Source organism: Lontra canadensis, unplaced genomic scaffold, assembly GCF_010015895.1.
Source record: "Lontra canadensis isolate GAN:19392208 unplaced genomic scaffold, GSC_riverotter_1.0 scaffold11, whole genome shotgun sequence".
Classification (NCBI taxonomy): domain Eukaryota; kingdom Metazoa; phylum Chordata; class Mammalia; order Carnivora; family Mustelidae; genus Lontra; species Lontra canadensis.
The window spans coordinates 29,196,276-29,217,969 of NW_022631005.1; the positions used below are offsets into that span (position 1 = coordinate 29,196,276).

The following is a 21,694-nucleotide window of genomic DNA, read 5'->3' on the forward strand; positions in this document are numbered from 1 at the left end:
GTTTCACTTAGCATAGCACCTACTAGGTCCTTCCGTTTTATCACAAGTGGCAAGATTTCATTCTTTTGCGGCTGAGTAATATTTATAATATCCATGTAATAATAGATACAATAAAATAAAGATAAACCTATCTATCTATATCTTCTTTATCCATTCATCTACCCATGGACACCTAGTTTTCCTCCATATCTTAGATATTGTAAATAATGCCACAGTGATCAAAAGGGTGCATATATATGTTCAAATTAGTATTTTAATTTTTCTCAAATACCCAGTCATGGGACTGCCAGATTGGGGGTAGTTCTATTTTTAAATTTTTGAGGAACTTCCATGCTATTTCCATAATAGGTACATCAATTTACATTACCATCAATAGTGTATAGGAGCTCCCTTTTCTCCACATTCTTGCCAACACTTACTTTTTTTTCCATTTTATTTTATTTCCTTTCAGTGCTCCAGAATTCATTGCTGATGCACCACATCCAGTGCTCCATGCAATATGTGCCCTCCATAATACCCACCACCAGGCTCACACAACCCCCTACCCTTCTCCCCTCCAAAACCCTCAGTTGCCAACTCTTATTTTTAAAAGATTTCTTTCTTTATTCAAGAGAGAGAGAGAGAGCAAGCATAAGTGGGGGAGGAGCAGAGGGAAACAGAGATAGAGAAGCTCAAGCAGACCCCCACTGAGTACAGAGCTTGACAAGCAGCTCAATCTGTGACCCTGAGACTATGACCAGAGCCAAAATCAAGAGTCAGTCGCTTAACTGAGCCACCTAGACACCCCTTGTCCCTTGATAGTATTCAGTCTGGCAGGTGTGAAGTGATATCTCCTGGTGGTTTTGATTTGGATTTCCTGGATGATTAGTGATGTTGAGCATTTTTTTCAGGTGCCTATTTGCTGTCTCTTTTTCTTCTGTGGAAAAATGTATATTCAAGCCCTCTTCCCATTTTTTAACTTTTTTTTTTTCAGATACTGAATTGTGTAGCCTATTTATATATTTTGGATATTAACCTTTTATTGAATATATGATTTGTAATTACCTTCTCCTATTCAATAGGTTGCCTTTTCATTTTGTTGATGGTTTTCTTCACTGAAAGCTTTTTAGTTGAATGTAATCTCATTTATTTTAGATTTTGTTGCCCTTGCCTGAGGAAATAGGTCTTCCTGAACAAAGGGGTGAAAAATTTGCTAAGATTGATGTCAAAGTGTTTACTACCTGGGTTTTATTCTAGGGTTTTATGGTTTCTTACTTTTAAATCAATAATATGAATTTCATTTTATAAATGGTGAAATACAATTGTTTAGTTTCATTCTTTTGCATGTAGCCCTCCAGTTTTCCCAACACCTTTTATTGAAGAGACTGTCTTTTCCCCATTTTATATTCTTGCCTCCTTTGCCATTACCATAGATTAATTGACCATATAGATGTGGATTTATTTGTGAGCCATCTATTCTATTGTACTGATATATGTGCCTGTTTTTGTGCAAGTGTAATACTAATTAGTACAGCGTTGTAGTATAGTTTGAAATCAGGGGCCATGATACTTCGAGCATTGTTTTACTTTCCCAGGGTTTCTTCGGCTTTTCAGGGTCTTTTGTGGTTCCTCACAAATTTTAGGATTCTTTGTTCTAGTTCCGTGAAAAATACCTTTGGTATTTAAATGGGGATTATACTGAATTTGCAGATTGCTTTGGAGAATATGGACAGTTTAATAGCATTCTTCTAATTCATGAGCACAGTATATTCTTCCATTCATTTATATGATATTCAGTTTCTTTCATAAATGTCTTATAGTTTTCAGAGTACAGGTTTTTTACCATCTAGTTAAAGTTACCCTTAAGGGTATTTTTTTTTAAATGCAATTATAAATGGGATTATTTTCTTAATTTCTCTTTCTGATAACTGATTATTTATGTACAGAAATGCAGCCGGTTGGGGCACTTGGGTGGCTCAGTTGATTAAGCATCTACCTTCAGGTCAGGTCATGATCTCAGGGTCCTGGGATTGAGGCCTGCATCAGAATCCCTACTCAGCAGGGAGTCTGCTTCTCCTGTGGCCTCTCCCCACTTCCACTGGCTCCTGCTCTCACTATAGATAAGCTCTTTAAAAAAAGAAGAAAGAAAGAAAGAAAGAAAGAAAGAAAGAAAGAAAGAAAGAAAGAAAGAGAAATACAACCAATTTCTGTACATTGATTTTATATCTTGCAACTTTACTGAGCTCATTTATTTGTTCTAGATTTTTTTTAATTGTTCTAATACTTTTTTAGTGGACTCTTTAAGGCTTTCTGTGTAGTGTCATATCATCTACAAATCATGATGGTTTTTATTTATTCCTCTCCAGTTTGGATGCCTTTTAGTTTTTTGGGTTTTTTTTTTTTTGCCTGATTGCTGTGGGTAGGACTTCCAGTACTACATTGAATGAAGTGGCAAGAGTGGACATCTTTCTCTTATTCCTAATCTTAAAGAAAAAGCTTTCAGCTTCTTAATGTTGTATATGATGTCAGCCATGGGTTTGTAATATATGCCCTTTGTTATGGTGATGTATGTTAAATGTATGATAAATACCCATTATGTTGAGAGTATTTATCATAAATGTTGTTAAATTTTGTCAAGTGCTTTTTCTGCATCTGTTGAGAGGATCATATGATTTTTCCTTTTCCTTTTGTTAATGTAGTATATCACATTGAGTGACTTGTTGATGTTGAACCATCGTGCATCCCTGGAATAAATCTTGATTGTGTTATATGATACTATTGATGTATTCAGTTTGCCAATATTTTGGGGGAATTTTGCATCTATGTTCATCAGGGATATTGAATTCTAATTTCCTTTTTCTTTTCTTTCTTCCTTTGCTTTCTTTTCCTTTTCTTCCTTTCTTTCCTCTTTCCTGTCCTTTCTTTCTTTCCTTCTTTCCTTCTTTCCTGTCCTTTCTCTTTCTTTCTCTCCCTCCCTCTCTCTCTCTCCCCCTCCTCCCTCTCCCCCACCCACCTTCCTCCCCACCTTCTCACCTTCCTCCTCACCCATCTTCCTCCCTCCCTTCCTTCCTTCCATCTTGTAATGTCTGGTTTTGGTATCAGGGTACTGCTAGCCTCTTCAATTTTTTGGAACAATTTGAGAAGTATAGGTAGTAACACTTTAAATGTTTGGTAGAATTCACCTGTGAAGCCATATGGTCCTGAACCTTTGTCTTGGGGTGATTTTTAAATTACTGATTTGATTTCATTACTTACAATCAATCTATTCAGATATTCTGTTTCTTTATGATTCAGTCTTATAAGATTGTGCACTTCTAGTAATTTTATCCATTTCTTCTAGTTGTTTTTAATGTGTTTGCATATAATTATTCATAGTATTCTCTTATGATCCTTTGTACTTCCGTGGTAACCATTTTAACTTCTCTTTCATGTTGGAGTCTATTCATCTGATCCCTTTCTCTTTGTCTATTGATGAGTCTGGCTAGAGGTTTCTTGATTTTATCTTTGCAAAGAACCAGCTTTTAGTTTCACTGAAATTTTAGGCTCTATTTTATTTATTTCTGCTCTGAATTTTGTCCATTTCTTTCCTTCTACCAAAGTTGGGTTTTGTTGTGTTGTTGTTGTTGCTATTATTTTTGCATTTTTAAAAAATTTTCTGGATCCTTTAAGTGTAAAATTAAATTGGGGAGGGTGATTTTTCTTATTTCTTGAGGTAGGCCTGTATCACAATGAACTTCCTTCTTGTGGCTGCATTTGCTGCATCTCACAGATTTTGAAATATTGTATTTCTCTTAAGGTATTTTTATTTCAATTCTTTGATTTCTTTGTTGACCTATTGATTGTTCAGTAGCATGTTGTTTTGCCTCCACGTATTTGTGTTTTTTCCAGTTTTCTTGTAACTAATTTTTAGTTTCATAAAATCATAGTTAGAAAAGATGCATGACAGGACTTTAACATTCCTTAACTTATAGGTACTTGTGTTATGGCCTAACCAGTGACATATCAAGAAGAATGTACCATGTGCTTTTGACAAGAAAATGTATTCAGTAGTTGGATGAAATATTGTGTGTGTGTATACATACATACATATATATGTATGTATATATTATGTATGTATTAAGTCAACCTGGTCTACTCTGTGTTTTAAGGCCATTGTTTTCATATTGATTTTCTGTCTGATCTATTGACGTAAGTGGGATATTACAGTCCCTTACTAATATTGTCTTATTGACAGTTTCTTTCTTTATGTCTCTTACTGTTTGCTTTATATATTTAGGTGCTTCTATCTTGGATGCATAAATATCAATGAATTTTATGTCTTCTTCTTAGAGGACATTATATCATGTAATATCCTTCTTGTTTTTGTAACAGTGTTTATTTTGAAGTTTATTTTGTCTGGTATGAGTATTGCTAATCCAACTCTTTTTCTTTCCATTTTCATAGAATATATTTTCCCATTGCTTCATTTTCAGTCTGTGTATGCCTTTTGGTTTGAAATATGTCTTGATTGTACTATATAACTGGGTCTTTTTTTTTTTTAATGTATAATGAGCATACAATGTTATATTAGTTTGAGGTGTAGAGTATAATGATTCACCAATTCTATACACTACTCACTACTCATCATTTTAAGTGTACCCCTAATCCTCTTTATCTGTTTCACTCACCCAGGTCCCCTCTGGTGATCGTTAATTTGTTCTCTGTATTTAAGAGTGTTTTTTGGTTCTCTCTCTCTTTTTCTCTCTCATTTTTTCCCCCTTCTGTTTGGTTTCTTAATCTCACATAAGAATGAAATCATATGGGTTTATCTTTCCTTATCTGACCTGTTTCACTTAACATTATACATTCTAGGTCTATTAATATTGTTGTCAGTGGCAAAATCTCATTCTTTTTATGACTCAGTAATATCCCATTGTGTATCTATATTATATCCTCTTTATCCACTCATCAGTGGACATTTGGGTTGCTTCTGTATCCTGGGTATTGTCAATAATGCTCCCATAAACATAGGGGAACATGTATCTCTTCAGATTAGATTTTTGTTTTCTTTGGGTAAATATCCAGTAGTAGAATTACTGGATCTTACGGTAATTGTATTTTAATTTTTTGAGAAACCTCTGTACTGCTTCCTACAATGGCTGTCTTATTTTGTTATTGTTTTCATTTGTTTTTTTTATTTATTCAGCCACCCTATGTCTTTTGATTAGAGCATTTAGCCCATTTACATTTAAAGTAATTATTGGTAAGTATGTACTTGCAGCTATTTTCTTAATTCATTTATAGTTGTCTTTGTAGTTCTCCATTCCTTTCTTCTCTTGGACTTACTTTATGATTTGATGGATTTCTTTTGTATTATGTTTAGGTTTCTTTTTCTTTATTTTTTGTAAATCTACTGTAGGTTTTTAGTTTGTAGTTACTATGAGGTTCATACATACTGATGTATCTATACAGTAGACTATTTTACACTGCTCAAATGCATTCTAACAGCACTTCATTTTTACTTCCCCACCCTGTTTTTTTAATGACATCTTTTATATCTTTGTGTGTGTGTGTGTGTGTGTATCCCTTAACTACTAATTGTGTTACAGGTGATTTCACTATTTTTGTCCTTTAACCTTCATACCGGCTTTTTAAGTGGCAAATCCACAGTCTTTTATGTATATATACATATATGCCTTTGCCAGTGAGATTTGTTCTTTCATATACTTTCCTATTTCTAATCATAGCTTTTGTTTTTCAATTAAACAAGACCATTTAACGTGTCTTTTAAGGCTAGTTTAGTAGTGATAAAACAATTTTTGTTTTGCTGGGAAACTGTTTATCTCTCCCTCAGATGTGAATGATAACCTTGCCAGGTAGAATATTTCTGGTTGTAAGTTTGTTTGTTTGTTTGTTTTTCCTTTTAGCACTTTAAATATATCCTGTCACTCCCCTCTGGCCTGCAAAGTTCTGCTGAAAAATCAGCTTATAGTCTTATAGTGTTTCCCCTATATGTAGATAATTTATTTTTCTCTTGCTGCCTTTTAGATTCTCTGTTTACCTTTAACTAATCCATTCTTCTGTATCATCTAACCTTTTGTTGCTTCCCCCTTGTGTATTTTCATTTCGGTTACTATATTTTGTAGCTTTGATTGGTTCTTTCTTCTATTTTCTCTTTGTTGAAGTCCATCCTCATTGTGTTCTTCCATTTTTCTCTCACTTTTGTTGAGCAGTGTTATGACCATTACTTTGAAGTCTTTATCAGGTAAATTACTAATCTCTATTTTATTAGTGTTGTGCGTGGTTTTTTCCCCCCTCCCCTGGGGTTTTATCTTATCCTTTTATTTGGGACCTATTTCTCTGTCTCCTCATTTTGATTGATTTTCCACATTAAACAAACACATAAAGACATTATGAATTAGGTGATACAGCTACCTCTACCAGTCTTGAAGGAGTGGCCTTGTGTCAGAGTATTCTTTTTAATGAATTGTGTATGCCATTATCAAGCCAGCTGGGGCTGAAGCTGGCACAGGCTGGGGGTGATCTCAAGATGTGTAGCACTGGGTTGCCTTGATGTAATTGCTGAGCTGGTGTGTGCCAGGAACCCAAGGTGCATTGGGCAGCCCTGGTAGGCCAGATAGAGTGCCTGGACCCCACTCTCACCTGTGCTATCAGTGTGGAGAAGGAACATAAAAAATGGTGCTCACTAGCACCTCTGACTCTAGAAAGATTGCCAGCAATTCCCTACCTGTGTCTCAGATGCTCTAAGGTTAGTAAATTGATTTTTTTTTTCCCCATGTAGACTCTAGTTGCCCTTTAATCTACTGGGGTTTTTGTTTTTTGGTTGTTCGTTTGCTTGCTTGCTTTTTGCTGTTCCCCAGGGCAGGGGAGAGTCTGTTCACAGACCCTTTAGTCATATCTGTCCCTACTGCAGGTATCACATCAGGGAGTGGAGTTCCTATCATTACTATGTCTCTTTCTCTTCTACCCTTGTCTTTGTGGTCTTTCTAGTGTGTGTCATGCAGAAGCTGTTCAGTTAGCCAGCAGTTCTTTGGAGAAAGTGCTCTACATGTAGATGTAGATTTGGTGTGTCTGTGGGAGGAAGTGAATTAAGGGTCTTCTTAAGCCAGGTTGGATGGACCCTCTGTTCATAAGACTTTTTTTTTTTTTTTCCAAGAAATTTACATGTTGCCAATTAAAAGAGGTTTGAGTTTTTCTTGCTTTATTCTCTTGGTATAACCTCATGTAATAACTAAATAATTTCTATATAGGTTTTTTTTTTTTTAGATTTTTTAAAATTTATTTATTTGACAGAGATCACAAGTAGGCAGAGAGGCAGGCAGAGAGAGAGAGGAGGAAGCAGGCTGCCTGACAAGCAGAGAGCCTGATGTGGGACTCGATCCCAGGACCCTGAGATCATGACCCAAGCTGAAGGCAGAGGCTTAACCCACTGAGCCACCAGTCGCCCCTCTATATAGTTTTTCCTCTAATTTTTGTAACAAAACAGTTGGATATACCTGCCTTCTGCATTTTTCTGATAAACAGATGAAATATTTTAAATAAGTTACTGAAGAAAACACAAATTAAGAATTGATACCATTGAAATTAATGAAGAACTTTTTCACCAAAATTGCTGGGGAATGAATTGACCACTCTTCTAAGTTACATACTTGGCTCACCTGTAAAATACCTGTATATGGAAATATTCTCATTCTTGCCTTTCTAGTTCTAGCACTATATGGAAACAAGTTTGAGTTTGTCTCTCACTGTGTCCTCTTGCAATATATTTATTTCTGCAGTGACAGGCTAGAGAGAAAACTAGTTTATACGTGGTTAGATGATGTATAAATTTATTTCAGTACAAATTGAAAATCCACTGCACCACTGTTAGTAATTGACCTTTAAATGCTCTTCAGGTTATCAAACCAGATATTTTCAGTGATGGTACATTGGAAATAGTTTAATGCCAGTTGGTGTGAAAGTAGCTTATTTGCATTAATTAATGTGGAAAGGTCTGGTATATGAAAATATTTTATTAGAAAGAGTGGCATTGTCAATGCAGTTGGTACTCTAATCAGAGGTATATTATGGGGAAAGTTCCATGTCAAATAATTGGGAAACTTGGGTTATGGAATATCATTGAAATGAAATTTGCATTATAGACATCTCATGAACTGAATTCTAAGAACAACTTGAAGGGGGTTTGTTTATGATGAGCAGTTAATTTATCTAATAGGGAATATATCAGAGAATGATTTACTCTGCTCACTCAAAGATCTCCTATTGTCTAATAAAGTATATTCTTCTTGTGCTGGCTGTTGATAATATTTAGCCCAGTTAGATTATATTCTGGGCACAGCAGTCCTACCTGAAATTGAAAATTGATGCCCAGGTAATTTTTGATGTGCTGTCTGCTTTTAAAACTTGAATTGCCAGCCACCCATTTTCTTAAATAAAATAAATGTATTAAATGGAAACATATTTACCTAATACAATCTCCCATTAGATTTCTACTTACATTCTCTGCTGAAAGTATCATATTTCAATTCAGGGTGGCTGTGCTATTCAATTCAGAGTGAGTACATGATGAATGCTAAAATTGCCCAAATAAAATCCTACTTTCCAGACTGGAACACAACTAGACCCCTTTAAGGCCAGGAAAAAATATAAATATTACTTTACTATGTATCTGTGTGGTGATGGCATCATGATGCCCATAGGTGAACAGAATGACTAAATTGTTTTTTTGGCAGATAGTCTTTTTTCCTATTAGCAAGTTTATTTTTATTTTATTTTTTTTTTCATATAGGTTCTGGCTTAAATAAAGCTAAATTTGAGCAATGTCTAAAGTTTTATCTTTCTCACCATCTTTTTATCTGTTTCACCATCTTGAGTATTTTGCTATGTCTACCACTCACCATAATGGTGATACAATTAACGAATCCTATCTGTATGTATGTATATGTGTGTGTATATGTATGTGTATGTGTGTGTATATATATATATATATATATATATATATAAATATAAAATTTGGTACCACATTAAAATAGTCCTCACATGTTTGGAATCTGTAAGATTTAGATTCCAGTCTTGGTTTGACTAACTGTATATCCTAGATGAATAACATCTAAAAGTTTATGATGAACGTTAGATTAGAAAATGAATGAAAGTTGGGGTGCCTGGGTGGCTCAGTGGGTTAAAGTCTTTGCCTTCGGCTCAGGTCATGGTCCCAGGGTCCTGGAATTGAGCCCCACATCAGGCTCTCTGCTCGACATGGAGCCTGCTTTCTCCTCTCTCTGCCTATCTCCTCTGCCTGCTTGTAATCTCTGTCTGTCAAATAAATAAATAAAAATCTTAAAAAAAAAAGAAAATGAATGAAATTAGATTAAAATAGTAATCAATGAATATTAATATACCTTTAATTTCCTCCCATATTTATTTTCCCTTTCAACAGTTCTTGTTCAATATTCACAAAGGTTTTTTTCTTACAGAGTTTTATAACTGTTTCTGTAGAGCTGCTGCTTCTAATTTTAATTGTATTTACTACATTAGAGTATCCTTCTAGTCTAGTTCTTCACTGCATAATATAGATAAAATTTTTCTAGCAACAGAGTCACTACTTATTTGTTTTAAAAGGTATGCCATTATCCTAGAACAAACTTGGCATCGTTATACCATTTACTTCCAAGAGAAACAAGTGCCCTTTTGCATATACTGTCTTTTCTCTCACTGGCATTCTTTCATAAATGGTATTTACTCAGAGACTTGCTTCTTCACATTCTAGTTTTCCTAACTGTTTGAGTCAATGGCAAATCCATAATCCTATCTTAAATATTCCCCAGGCCATGAAAACGCGTGCTATTTATACCAATTCGGCAGTTAAACTGCAGTGCAGAAAAAGCTTTGGCACCCTGAGATATAAACCTCTGGTTTAATCATAAATTACTAGAGTGCCCTGTTCTTCTTTCTTGTAAGTGTAACTCTTCTTGACATGAATCTCCATAGAGTGTTAGGTAATAACTGATATTCCAAGAAAAAAAATTGTGAAAAACAGCTAAAGGAGAAGGGAATTTACATTTTTAATCTGATCTATTAGATCATCTTTCCAAAACGAAATCTCTCTTCACTGTGGTAATCACAATTAATTCATGCCTACTCCTGTCAATAAATCTTTGGATGATGGCTTAATAGGTCTTTCAGAAATGAATCTTTTGCAAAGCGGGAGCAGTACTTCCTGTCCCAGCTCCCTGAAAGAGAATGTGCACAGAGATTAAGTCACAGTAATCAGACAGACGTGAGCTTGAATTATTGTTCTGTCCCGTACTCAAACTTTCAGTGCTTCCAGAGCCTATTATGTGAATTATGAATGATAGTATCCTTCCCAATGTGCATTTAAATGTTAAATAATATATTTAAAGCACTCAGAAGAGTCCGATATATAGTATATGCTCAATTCAAGAATTGTTACTGTTATATTTAGAATCTTGAAGCCAAAAAGAAAAATTGCATCTTGGAGAGCCTATAGATTTATTATCTACAAATCCTAATTTAACCATGACCTGTAACAGAGTGTTCTAAACTAATGTAATGCTGCTTAACCTTGTCACCCTGACTGGATCAAGTGCTCTTTGGAGACAGGAATTACGTTTACTATGGTTTTTGCATTTGGCAAGGTACTTAACATGTGAGCTTTCACATAATTAATATTACATAAATATTTATAACCGGACAGATAAAATATAGTAATAAAAATATCAATTGATATTCTTTTGTGTTATATCCTGTTTTTAAAATAATCTTTATTATCACAATCTTTTTTTTTTTTTTTCTAATAGTGCTTAGTGCAGGGCTTGTGTCAAAGAAATTGCTTAACAGATATTTGTTAAATGAATGGCAGTAGCTAGTTTTCATTTATAGAAAATGAATGCCACCATTCTGGAGAACTTCTGTATTTTCCTTGCATCCCAAGTTCTGGCAGCCCTTGAATATGCTTGCCTTTCTTTTTCCTCCAGTAATATATCATGCTATGTCTACGTTACTAGTACAGTTGATCTTCATTATTTCTGGATTGCAGATTTCCAAATTCACCTGTTTTCTAAAATTTATTTTTAACCTCAAAATCAACCCTCACTGTGCTTTCTTAGGCATTCCCAGGCAGTGCAGAGCCACAGAACATTTTAGCGGCCTGATAGATACACCTTTTCCCAGCTGAGATCAAACAAGATGACACTCTGCTTCCTTGTTTCAGCTATCATACCTTAAATTAATGTCGCTTTCATGGTTCTTTCAATGTTCCGGTTTTCACACGTCTGTGCTTTTTGCTGCAGGTTTGCTGTTTAAAATGCCCCCTAAGCAGAGTGCTGAAATGCTGTGTTGCTAGGTGCAAGAGAATGTGATGTGCTCTATTGGGAAAGCACACATGTCAGATAAACCGTATTCCCCATGAGTTACAATGCTGCTGGCCATGAGTTCAGTGTTAGGGAATCAACAATATTAAATATTAAATATTAAATATTAAATATTAAATACAGCATCTTTACAAAGAAATACACATGAAACAAGGTTATGTACTGATGGGTTGATGAAAATGTTGCAACCAGACACTCACAGGAACCTAACCCTGTATTTCTTCTAGGAGGCTATGGTTCAGTATTTGCTAATTCGCTGTTTATAATGACTTATAGAATAAAACTACAGCAAATAACAAGAACCAATCACTCTTAGTGATAGACACTTAAGTAATCAGCCTCTTCTTGAGGTTCCCAAAGTAATGTAGAAATGATAAGGATGAGCTTGCATTGTTGGATCTTATGAAGCTTTCTGTACCACCCAGTACCTTTGGCATCATGAGGTTTAATGATTGGGCATCCCAAGGCCAGCTTCCAGGAGTAAGCTTTGATCAAGTTTTTACATAGTATTTCTCAAGTTTGCCCCACTCCCACTACCTTTGCCATAACCATTCACACTCTGTAACAGGCAGTGGAGCATCATTTGCAGAGATGCAATGAATATATGATTTCTGGCTGTGAAATGTCTTTCTCCCTAAGGATCTCATCAGGTGTTCAGTTTGGCTCTCATTATGCAGCAGCCAATCATTACAGGAAAAAGACTGTTCCTAACCTTTGTAACTCCAATTTTATCCTCTCATCCTAAAATAAGACTTAACTAGCTAATATAGAAGAGGAATCTAGGATAAAAGGAAATGAGGAAACGATGATAATAATAATAGATATACTATCCAAGGAGTGGGGGTAGGGAGGAGAGAAATGGAGAGATAGAGAGAAATGCAGATTAACATAGTGAATTTAAACCAGTGCACCTTAATACAGGTGTTCAGTAAAGCTAGGTACAATTCTCTTTGAAAAAATGTTCCTTTTGAGATCTCTGTAACACTATGCAAACATACAAAAGGAAATCTCCACCTCTAACCCTGTCCAAGATCCCTCCTACTGCATACTGGTTATATTCTCTTGTGGGCATAGAGTACTTTTTTTATGATGGAAAATTAAAAAACAAGAAGTATTTGAGATATACTGGGAGTAAGCACGCATACGTGTGCACACATGTGCATACACAAATGCACACACATGCACAGACATACACACACCAAAGATGAGCGGATTTACAGGAAAGCCGTAAGCTAGGAATAAAGGGCTACATTCTAATTATCTGCAGATGGCAAACTCTGGGTTTGTAAGACACCTGTAGAGGAGGTGAAACCCTGCGACTTGTTACTAACACCCGCTCTAGGTTTGCATACAAGTCAAGATTAATTTCGTTATTGTGGTTTTCCACCTCAGCACATGAGCAAAAGGGAAAATGTGGTGTTGGGCTAAGAACTATATGAAGCAAGAAGTACCTCATTCGGAGGACATCGTTTGGATTCCTTTGGATTCATACATTAAGAAGAGCCAGCAACCTCTATAACAAAAATTCTAGGAAGAGAGCAAAATTCAGTTGTTATATCTGGTTTGTCTTGATTGTTTTGGCCTTATTTAACTAAAATAATAATGCACAGGAACACTTTCTCTCAAAATGCTTGTGAACTTAGCATTCAGCTACAGTGTGTTAGGTAATTAACAGACAGCGTGAATAGACAGACTCCTTTTACCCATAACGTCACTGGCACATTTGTTTGCTTGGAAGATGAAGTGCTCACTTGGCAGTTTGCTTTGGCAACAGGACTTTCTGAGATGGGGAAAAAAATGTTTGTAGAGGTAGTCGCATTATTTATCTTTTGTCAGCTATAGTAGTAAATTCAAGGTTTAAAATTTGTAGTCAAATATGTAATTTTATAGAATACAGTGTGAATGCCAGAAGAGACACCAGGAAAAATTATTTTTGCTTCTACAACCCTAGAGCAATGGCAATCTTAGATTTAACAGTTACATTTAAAGGACTAGGAGAATAAAGCTTCATTATAAAACACAATACTATAATAAATGGTAGAACAATTGTAATTTCCATGCAAAGAGACAACACTAGTATTTCCTTACCAAATATGTGGCCAATCATGTGTAATTGAAGCTATTACTGCAGCAAGAAGAAATAAAAATTTGACTTCTAGGAAGTTTTCATTGACAGTATTGTAATACTTGTGCAGTGTATAGCTAGCTATACTACAGGAATCAAAAAGCTTTTCTGAAAAAAGAAAGTATCAATGTTAGTTTTCCCCTCAGATGTCCTGGGGAGGGAAAGGGAGAAATAGAAAAAGTTCAGGATATACGAGAGGAATTTGTCTAGTGTGACTGAAGCAGAGACTAGGTAAAGGGAGGTAGTGGACGAGAAAGCTGGAAAAGCAGGTAGAACCTGAAGTATCACTATCCCCGAACATCGATGAAGCAGTGTGAGCTTTATTTGACAGGCAATGAGGAATCCTTTAGCATTTCGAATGAGATAGCAATATAATCACAATTATACTAAGAATAGAGTGGATTGAACTGACCATCAGAACAGTCATGAAACTCCTGGAGGAAAGCTCAGAACTATAATATTTCACATTTTGATTTCTCTCTAAAATCAGTTCTTAGATTTCTTCAATTTGATGGAGAACATGTCTACACTTTAACATGGAGCTTTTATTCTAAACTAAGGTCCATAACTCTTTTTTTCTTTATTTTTAATTTCAGATTTTTCATTATTCTTATACTGCTTCGTATGTGATTTACAACATACACACTAGGTAAGTTCTTTGGTTTTCCGGTTTTCATGAGCAGTTGTCCAGCTAAATTATTGACGTAAATGTCAACTTGTTCATGTAAAAATATTTACCTTTTTTCAAGGGAAGTTTGGGAGTTAAATCCTCCAGAAGTAGAGGACTCCGTCTTGCAGTATGCGGCCTGGGGTGTCCAAGGGCAACAGCTGGTAAGCACAGGCACTGGTCCTCACCACATGCTGTCAGCCATGTTCCTATGGAAAATGTTTACAGAAACCACTTCCTTGTGCACATTTCCTACTACAGTTGATGTTTTCTATTTACATCTTTTATCTAGTATTCCAATTTAAGAATATATCAGGTAAAACCAGTATCATTTTTTCAAATTAATTAAAGAGGAGAAAAAGAGTTTGTGAAATAATGGGCGATTAAACTGCTAGTTCATAATGAAACCTAGAAGAGAGCCAGGAATACTGAGGTCTAGTTCTGCAGATTTCCACTCCATACTGTTGTCAAGTTTATTTCCTCTGAAAGCATTGTTTAGGGTGGAAGTTTAAGACCGTGATTTACACTTGACAGTGGTCTCTTAGGGGAATATTTCTTGTCATATTAGATTTTCAAATTTTCACAGACTTGATAGAATTACTAAAGAGAATTACTAAATTCCTAAAGAAAATGACTGATTCATAAGAGCAGTTTGACTATATTCTTGTCCTTGTCTCATGAAGAGTCTCAAAGACTTCAAGGGGCTACTGCTCAGAAAGTGGTATTTCTTGGTTATACAGTGTATGAATGCTCAAAGGTAACATATGCTGCCAAACGGATTTCTAAATTGCTTGAGTGTTTATACTACTGCCAATGACAGTGTAAGGGTTCCCATTCTATGCTATATTCTTATCAATACCTGGCTTTTCCAGACTATCATATCATATGATTTCTTAGTAATAACATTATTGCTTCTTCCATTCCAATTTTTATATTTTCTGTTTTATTAAAATGTTCTTGCAACATGCGAACAGCATGTTTGCCTTTGCTTTTGTAGATTTAAAAAAATTTTGTATATTTAAAAAAATTTATAATAGTGTATTTAGCATAACTATATCGGACTATCTCTGGGCCCATTCCATTATAATAGTCCTAAAAAGTGGCAGCAGAAGCTGCATAGGATATGCTAAATATGGAGATACCAGTTTTGGTTTAGAGAAGGCATGAATCAGTGTATCCATGGACTGTGGTGAGTGGGCAGCCAGAAATGGGCAGGGGCTCTAGTCCTGCATGTTTTACTCAGATGCTATCAACAAGAGAGCTTGTCTGTTATGCCAAAGGGAAATCCCAAACACCCAAACTTCTAGAAACTAGAAACCCTAGACAACTTCATATTTGTGTCATTGGAGAGTCCTTAGGAAACTCTTTGAAACTTTTGTTTTAAATAACACTCATTCTCCAAGCCTTAGAGAAACCTACACCTGTGCCAAAATAATAATTTGACACCTTTGAGGATGTAGTATTAATTACATGCATTTTCTTTGAGGATTCCTCCTTGTTACTGATTACTTATTCTTTAAAATATTTGGGAAAGTCATAGGAAAAAAGACTGAAAGTTTACAAAAATCATATATCTTCTCACGGGAGTCATTTTTTTATGTGCTTATATCCTGGGTCCATTACTTACTAACTATTGACTTTGAGAATATTACTTAATCTGTCTGCATTCCTCTCCTTATCTTTGACATTGTGGCAGTAACAGTACTTCACCAACAGTGCCAGTCTGGTGTTTAATGTATAAATACAAAAGCACTTTGAATAAAATCTGGCATATAGTATTTTAGAGGTGTTTATCTTTATTATTTTTTTAAAAATATTTCAAAATATCTTTATCACTTGAAATTGAACTTGTCTGGGAGGTTTAGTTTCACTAGTTGTTTGGGAAATGAAGCCTAAGTTCTTTGTAATGGCATATCCCAACGTCCTTTGGGAAAGTTTTGGGATAAAGCCCGTATTTGTCAAGGTTATTTTTGGTGTAAATGTAAACATAAATTCAATATAAATTAAAGAACACATCTCAACAAGCGCTAATGGTCCATTTCCTGTGAAATGACAGGCTTTGTCGATATTTGAAGCCATCAGCAAACTCAGCAATATGATTTTATTAGAGATGAGTCATTATAATACTTTAATTAGTTTTGCATTAAATTAATTAAGGAGTCCTGTAGTGTTTATCAACTAAAGACAATTAATTTCTCATCCTTAATTCTCAGTTTCTAATTTTATTTGCTATAAAAGAAATCCCTGGCTGTATAGGAGAGAGGTAAGAGATTGACATAATTTATGGATAAGAGGGTCTGAATTACAACGCACAGGGAGAATTTTTCAGTAACAACAGACATGGGAGAAGTCAATTTGATGCAGCAAACTTTGTGGGAAACAAATAAAACTCTGACACGGTACGACATGCACTATTTAGAGCAAATGGTGAGTAGATCACTTTAGTTATTGTAAATGTTTTATTAAAAGAAATGGTGGGTCCTAAAACAGGAAAAATATGTTAATCATTCAACTGGAAAGGCTTCTGGTTTAAGAGGATATGTCCTTTTTCTTTTCAAAAATAATTTTGTCTTATAAAACTTAAAATCGCTCATTGTAGGACATGTTCAAAATTTGTATAGGTATATGAATTCATAGAAAAATCACATGTAAAAATAAAATACACTTATCTTATACCACAAGAATTTAAAGATTTTGAAAATCAGATGAACAGGTTTGAGCTTGAGCAGGGAAACATTTCACTGATTAGAACTTGAAATATAAAATTTAAAAATCCTCAGCTCAAGCCCAGATTTCTTTTGCATTTTGTGACGTAAGGAAGGTTGCCAGTTCTAAGGTTGAGCTTACTTATATTAAAAATGACAGAAAATCACAACCACTCACAGTTTGATTTGAAGTTAAGATAGGGCATGTGCACAAGTCAAGATTCTCCAGAAAACAGAACCAATATTGTTTGTGTACACGCACACACACACGGATTCTGTCTAAAGGGAAGGTGGGTAAGAAAGAGATTTTAAGGAATTGGCTCATGAGATTATGGGGCAGTCTGGCTGTCTGGAAACCCAGAGAAGAGTTAATTTTACAATCTTGAGCTACAGTCCTGAGGCAGAAGTCCTTCAGGAAACCTGTTTTTGCTGGTAAAGCCTTCTACTGATTGGATGAGGACCACTCACATTATTCTTTTCTAAAAATCAACTAATTGTAAATGTCATCACATCCATAAAACATGTTTGACCAAGCAGCTGGATGCCATACACAGCCAACTTAACCCATAAAATTAGCCATCACAGCATAGTAACTGCTTAATGAATGGCAGCTATCAGTTTGATAGCTGATCCCACTTGTCCTTTCCTGCAGTAACACACTGAAATTCCGTTGTATCATCTTTAGCCTAAATATCCCTTCTTCACTCACTCGCCACTCTAACCCACCCAGCGTCTGCAGAGGTTTGTGTTAAAAATGCAGATTGTTAACAACTCCCACAGGTTATAAAATGTCACTGATGTGACACACCAGATGGAGCTAAGGTGACACATTATCTGGTTCCTGCCACTCCACCGCAGAGCAGAAGCACAGATTTTTCTCTACGTGGACCAAACTCTTTGCAATTTCCAGAGGGTAACATATTGCTCCTTTGTGCCCCTGAGTCGTTCCCCGTTGTGTACCAGGTCATTGTTTTCTTTTCACCTGAAGTCTTTGCCCAAAGACTAAAATACAAAATGCTAAAATATTCCTCTTCTCTGATAATTTTTCTCCAATATTTCTGTAGGCTAAGTGAATGACTTACTTCTCGGGTTTCTAACATTCTTCTAGTTCAAATTATTTAATATTTTATTTACTTACATTGCTGTCTTCCACAATCATTTCCAGAGCAGATAGAATACAGAATATGCTAAACATATCCCTCTTTTCCTCCCTCCCTTTTTCTCTGTCTCTCTGTCTCTGTCTTCCCTCCTCTTCGTCCTTCTTTGTAAATGTCAATTTTAGCACAAGGCAAAATGTAGGTCTAATAAATAATCTGGTTCCATTGAGCAATGAATGAAAGGCTGACGGCTGTTTGCATGGGTGATCGGATACTACAGAGGGTTTTGAAGATGGCATGATGTGAAGAGAATTCCTGCATGAATGGACAGGTCTGGTGGAAGAGCTCATGTTAGACTGTAAGCAATTGACTTTATAGGCAGAGAGCTAGATTTAGAGGCTACTGTTATAATCTGGAGCTGAATTATAAATACCGTATTTAAGAGATAAATATATCAACTGTTAAGCTGAGATACTAAATTTGATCACAGTCCAGCAACAAAAATTGTCTTATATTAATTTAAATACATTATATTATGCAAATATTATATCAGTCTATTTCTATACTTAATATACAAGTATTTCTTTCTTTTTTTTTTTTTTTTTAAGATTTTGTTTATTTATTTGTCAGAGAGATAGAGAGGCAGAGTGGCAGGTAGAGGCAGAGGGAGAAGCACACTCCCTGCGGAGCAAGGAGCCCGATGTGGGACTCGATCCCAGGACCCTGAGATCATGACCTGAGCCGAATGCAGCTGCTTAACCGATTGAGCCACCCAGGCATCCCCAGTATACAAGTATTTCTAAATCTCATTTTAGACTCCTGATTTCTTAAACCACTTTACTGAGAACAAATAAAAATTGATACATACAAATGGCTGTACTTTGCAGTGGGTACATACAAAAGAATATACATATTTTGTGTAAGACTTGATGAGACAGAGATAAGTATATACCTATGAAACCACTATCACATTCAACACCATAAATATATCCATCATGTCCAAAAGTTTCCCATGGCCCTATTCATTTTTTTGTGTGGTGAAAGCATTTAATGTGACATAGACTCTTTCTTTGATATTGCTCATATTTTTTCAGTATATTTAGGATAAAATAAAATCATCATACCCATCCTACCAATGGCATAAAGTTTTAAAAATATCCTGTGATTTACTTGTCACAATTTAGGCATTTGAAGAAACCACTTCTTCTGTATTTTATTACCTATATCATTGAAAAATGTGATATTTTAGATAATTTCTCCAAATACAAATGCAAATTATCAATACTTCCTATCACCTGCATTTTCACTATTACTAGATATTTAATCTAAAAGTACATTAAAATCTTAAGAGATTTGTGATGGTTCCATGCCTCCAGGAAATTTTCAATTTCCTTAGGGTGTTTACATCTTCATTAGTAAAAATTTTAAAAAATTTCTCTGGCTTTTCCAGTAGGACCTTAGTCTTTTTGGGTTTAAAGGTGGTGTCGTTGAAATCTCAAGTTTCCTACTAAGAATCAAAATGTTTTTACTTAACATTCTCTTCAGTACTCATTTTTTTTCAGTATAAAGGTAATTATTTTAATTATCATTAAGCTGTGTTTAGAAAATATATGACAGACATATACAAATGTAAGATATACAGTGCATACACTCATACATACCACATACACATACATATCACATACATATCCACACCACATGCACTCTGCTGCTCATGTCATGTACATTTTGGGATGAAAGTCTTGGGCCTCAAGTCCTGGCATACTCAAGGTGTCATAGAAGTAGATAAAGAAAAAAGGACTTCAAGTCAGGTCTTCGCTGTGGTATGCGTGGTGCTCATTCCTAGTACATTAACTGGTGCAGGAAAACTTCTAGGCAGTGAAACCAGAAAATTTATACCATTAACATCCTCAAGTATTTATTTGCAGTGACTGTTTTCCATTTAAATGAATTTTGAGCTTTTTTTTTTTTTTTACACCTCATTCATCTTCATTAGTGGAGATAATTGAAAACAAATTACCTTTTTCATGTTATCTGTAACAAAATTTAATGTTCCTGTTTTTTGTTCCAGAAACTAAAAGAAGTCACTCTTCGCACATTTAATACTAGGCACACCTAAGGTCAAATGGGTTTCACTTCAAATTTGACATGAGGAAAATTAATATCAAGAAGCTGATATAATTTCTTTACTCAGTGTTAGACTGGAAATAACCTAGTGAACCGTAATAGGATAACTGTTTGGATTTAACAAAAACAACTTAAATAAAACACCCTTAAATTGTCCCAAACATTTTGGACTGATAAATTTGTAATATTTACATTATATATGTATATTTACATTAACATATTATATACATAAATGTGACAGGAAATACATTCTCATACAAGTAAAATACCATAACATTATAGGTGTGTGTACAGAAAAGGAAAATTATATATATATACACAATTAAAATATATACTGTAAAGGAAAATTAATTTTCATTGCTGTGAAAATTACCTACATATCAGTTATGCACTTCTGTAGACCTCTAATGTTCTGATAATTATTTAAATAGGATATTTATGATTTTTTTAATCTAAGTTCAGAGATCTTTCAAAGCAAATAGAAAATGCAGTTCTGGGGCACCTCAGTGACTCAGTTAGGTAAGCGTCTAACTCTTGATTTCAGCTTAGATCTTGATCTCAGGGTCATGAAGAAAGAAGAAAAAGAAAAAAAATACAGTTCTGTATTTTCTTAAAGGGAAAAAAAGAAAATACAGTTCTAATCCTCTGTAAACACACATTTCCTCTAGTTAAGTGTTTAATATTTCAATATAAGGAGAAACTGAGCAACTTGCAAACTGTTAGATGTACTCACATTGGTTTTAAGCTGTTTGCACTGGCCTTATTGGAAGTCATTTGACAAATACATGTTGACTTGGCCTTGGACTGTGAACCCTTTGAAGGCAGGTGTTCAAATTCTGTAATCTCATAGCATGTACACTGAGCTATGAAGTAGCAGACATGGATTTTCCCCTGAAAATAATAAAAGATGTTGCAACCTGTGTCAGCATATGAAAATGGAAGTTATTTATGTGCTGACAGTTTCTAGTTCAGGCCATCCCTAGAGATATAGAGAGTAAGTAGAAGTATTGCCAGCTTATATGAAAAAAAGAAAAAGAAAAAAGAAAATCATCAATCCACTAAATGCTATTTGAGATAACCTTTGCCCATGTTATGTTTTCAATGTTTTATTCCACATTTAGAAGAATCAAATGGGAATTAATACTTTATCATAAAAAGTACCAATATTAATATTGGATCATCTGAAATTTACTTATTTCTTTTGGGGGAGAGGGGTAGTTTTTATCTCTATTTAAAGTGTTTTCTCTGGTTTATCCAGAATGAGTTACAAAATGTTATAAAGGTTCTAAATATTATGAATATACAAGTCACTAGGGATATAAAAGCATAGTAACCTCTTGGAACACCTGAAAGAGGAGGGTCCTAACACAGACCTCACTTTACAAAGGAGGGGGTTCAAGGGGAGTAGCTCTCTGAGGTTATGGGGCAATTTCCTGGAGGAAGCGACCTGAAAACCGAGTTTTGAAGTTACATTTGACCCCTGAACAACAACACAGAGGTTAGGGGTGTCAACCCCACACATAGTCAAAAATCCAGTAACTTTTGCTTTCCCCAAACTTAACTACTGATAGGCTATTGTTGAACAGAAGCCCCATCAATTAACA

General features: G+C 35.0%; 1 protein-coding gene across 3 annotated transcripts in view; it reads left to right on the forward strand.

Annotated features, from left to right (window-relative positions):
- Positions 1-21,694, forward strand: part of DPP10 (dipeptidyl peptidase like 10) — a 1,333,785-nt gene that overhangs the window by 1,174,550 nt on the left and 137,541 nt on the right. For all 3 annotated transcript variants that reach the window (XM_032856197.1, XM_032856196.1, XM_032856198.1), the window contains 2 exons: positions 14,091-14,143; positions 14,244-14,325. In XM_032856197.1, the coding sequence (XP_032712088.1) occupies positions 14,091-14,143; positions 14,244-14,325 (135 nt within the window). The remainder of the gene's footprint in view (positions 1-14,090; positions 14,144-14,243; positions 14,326-21,694) is intronic.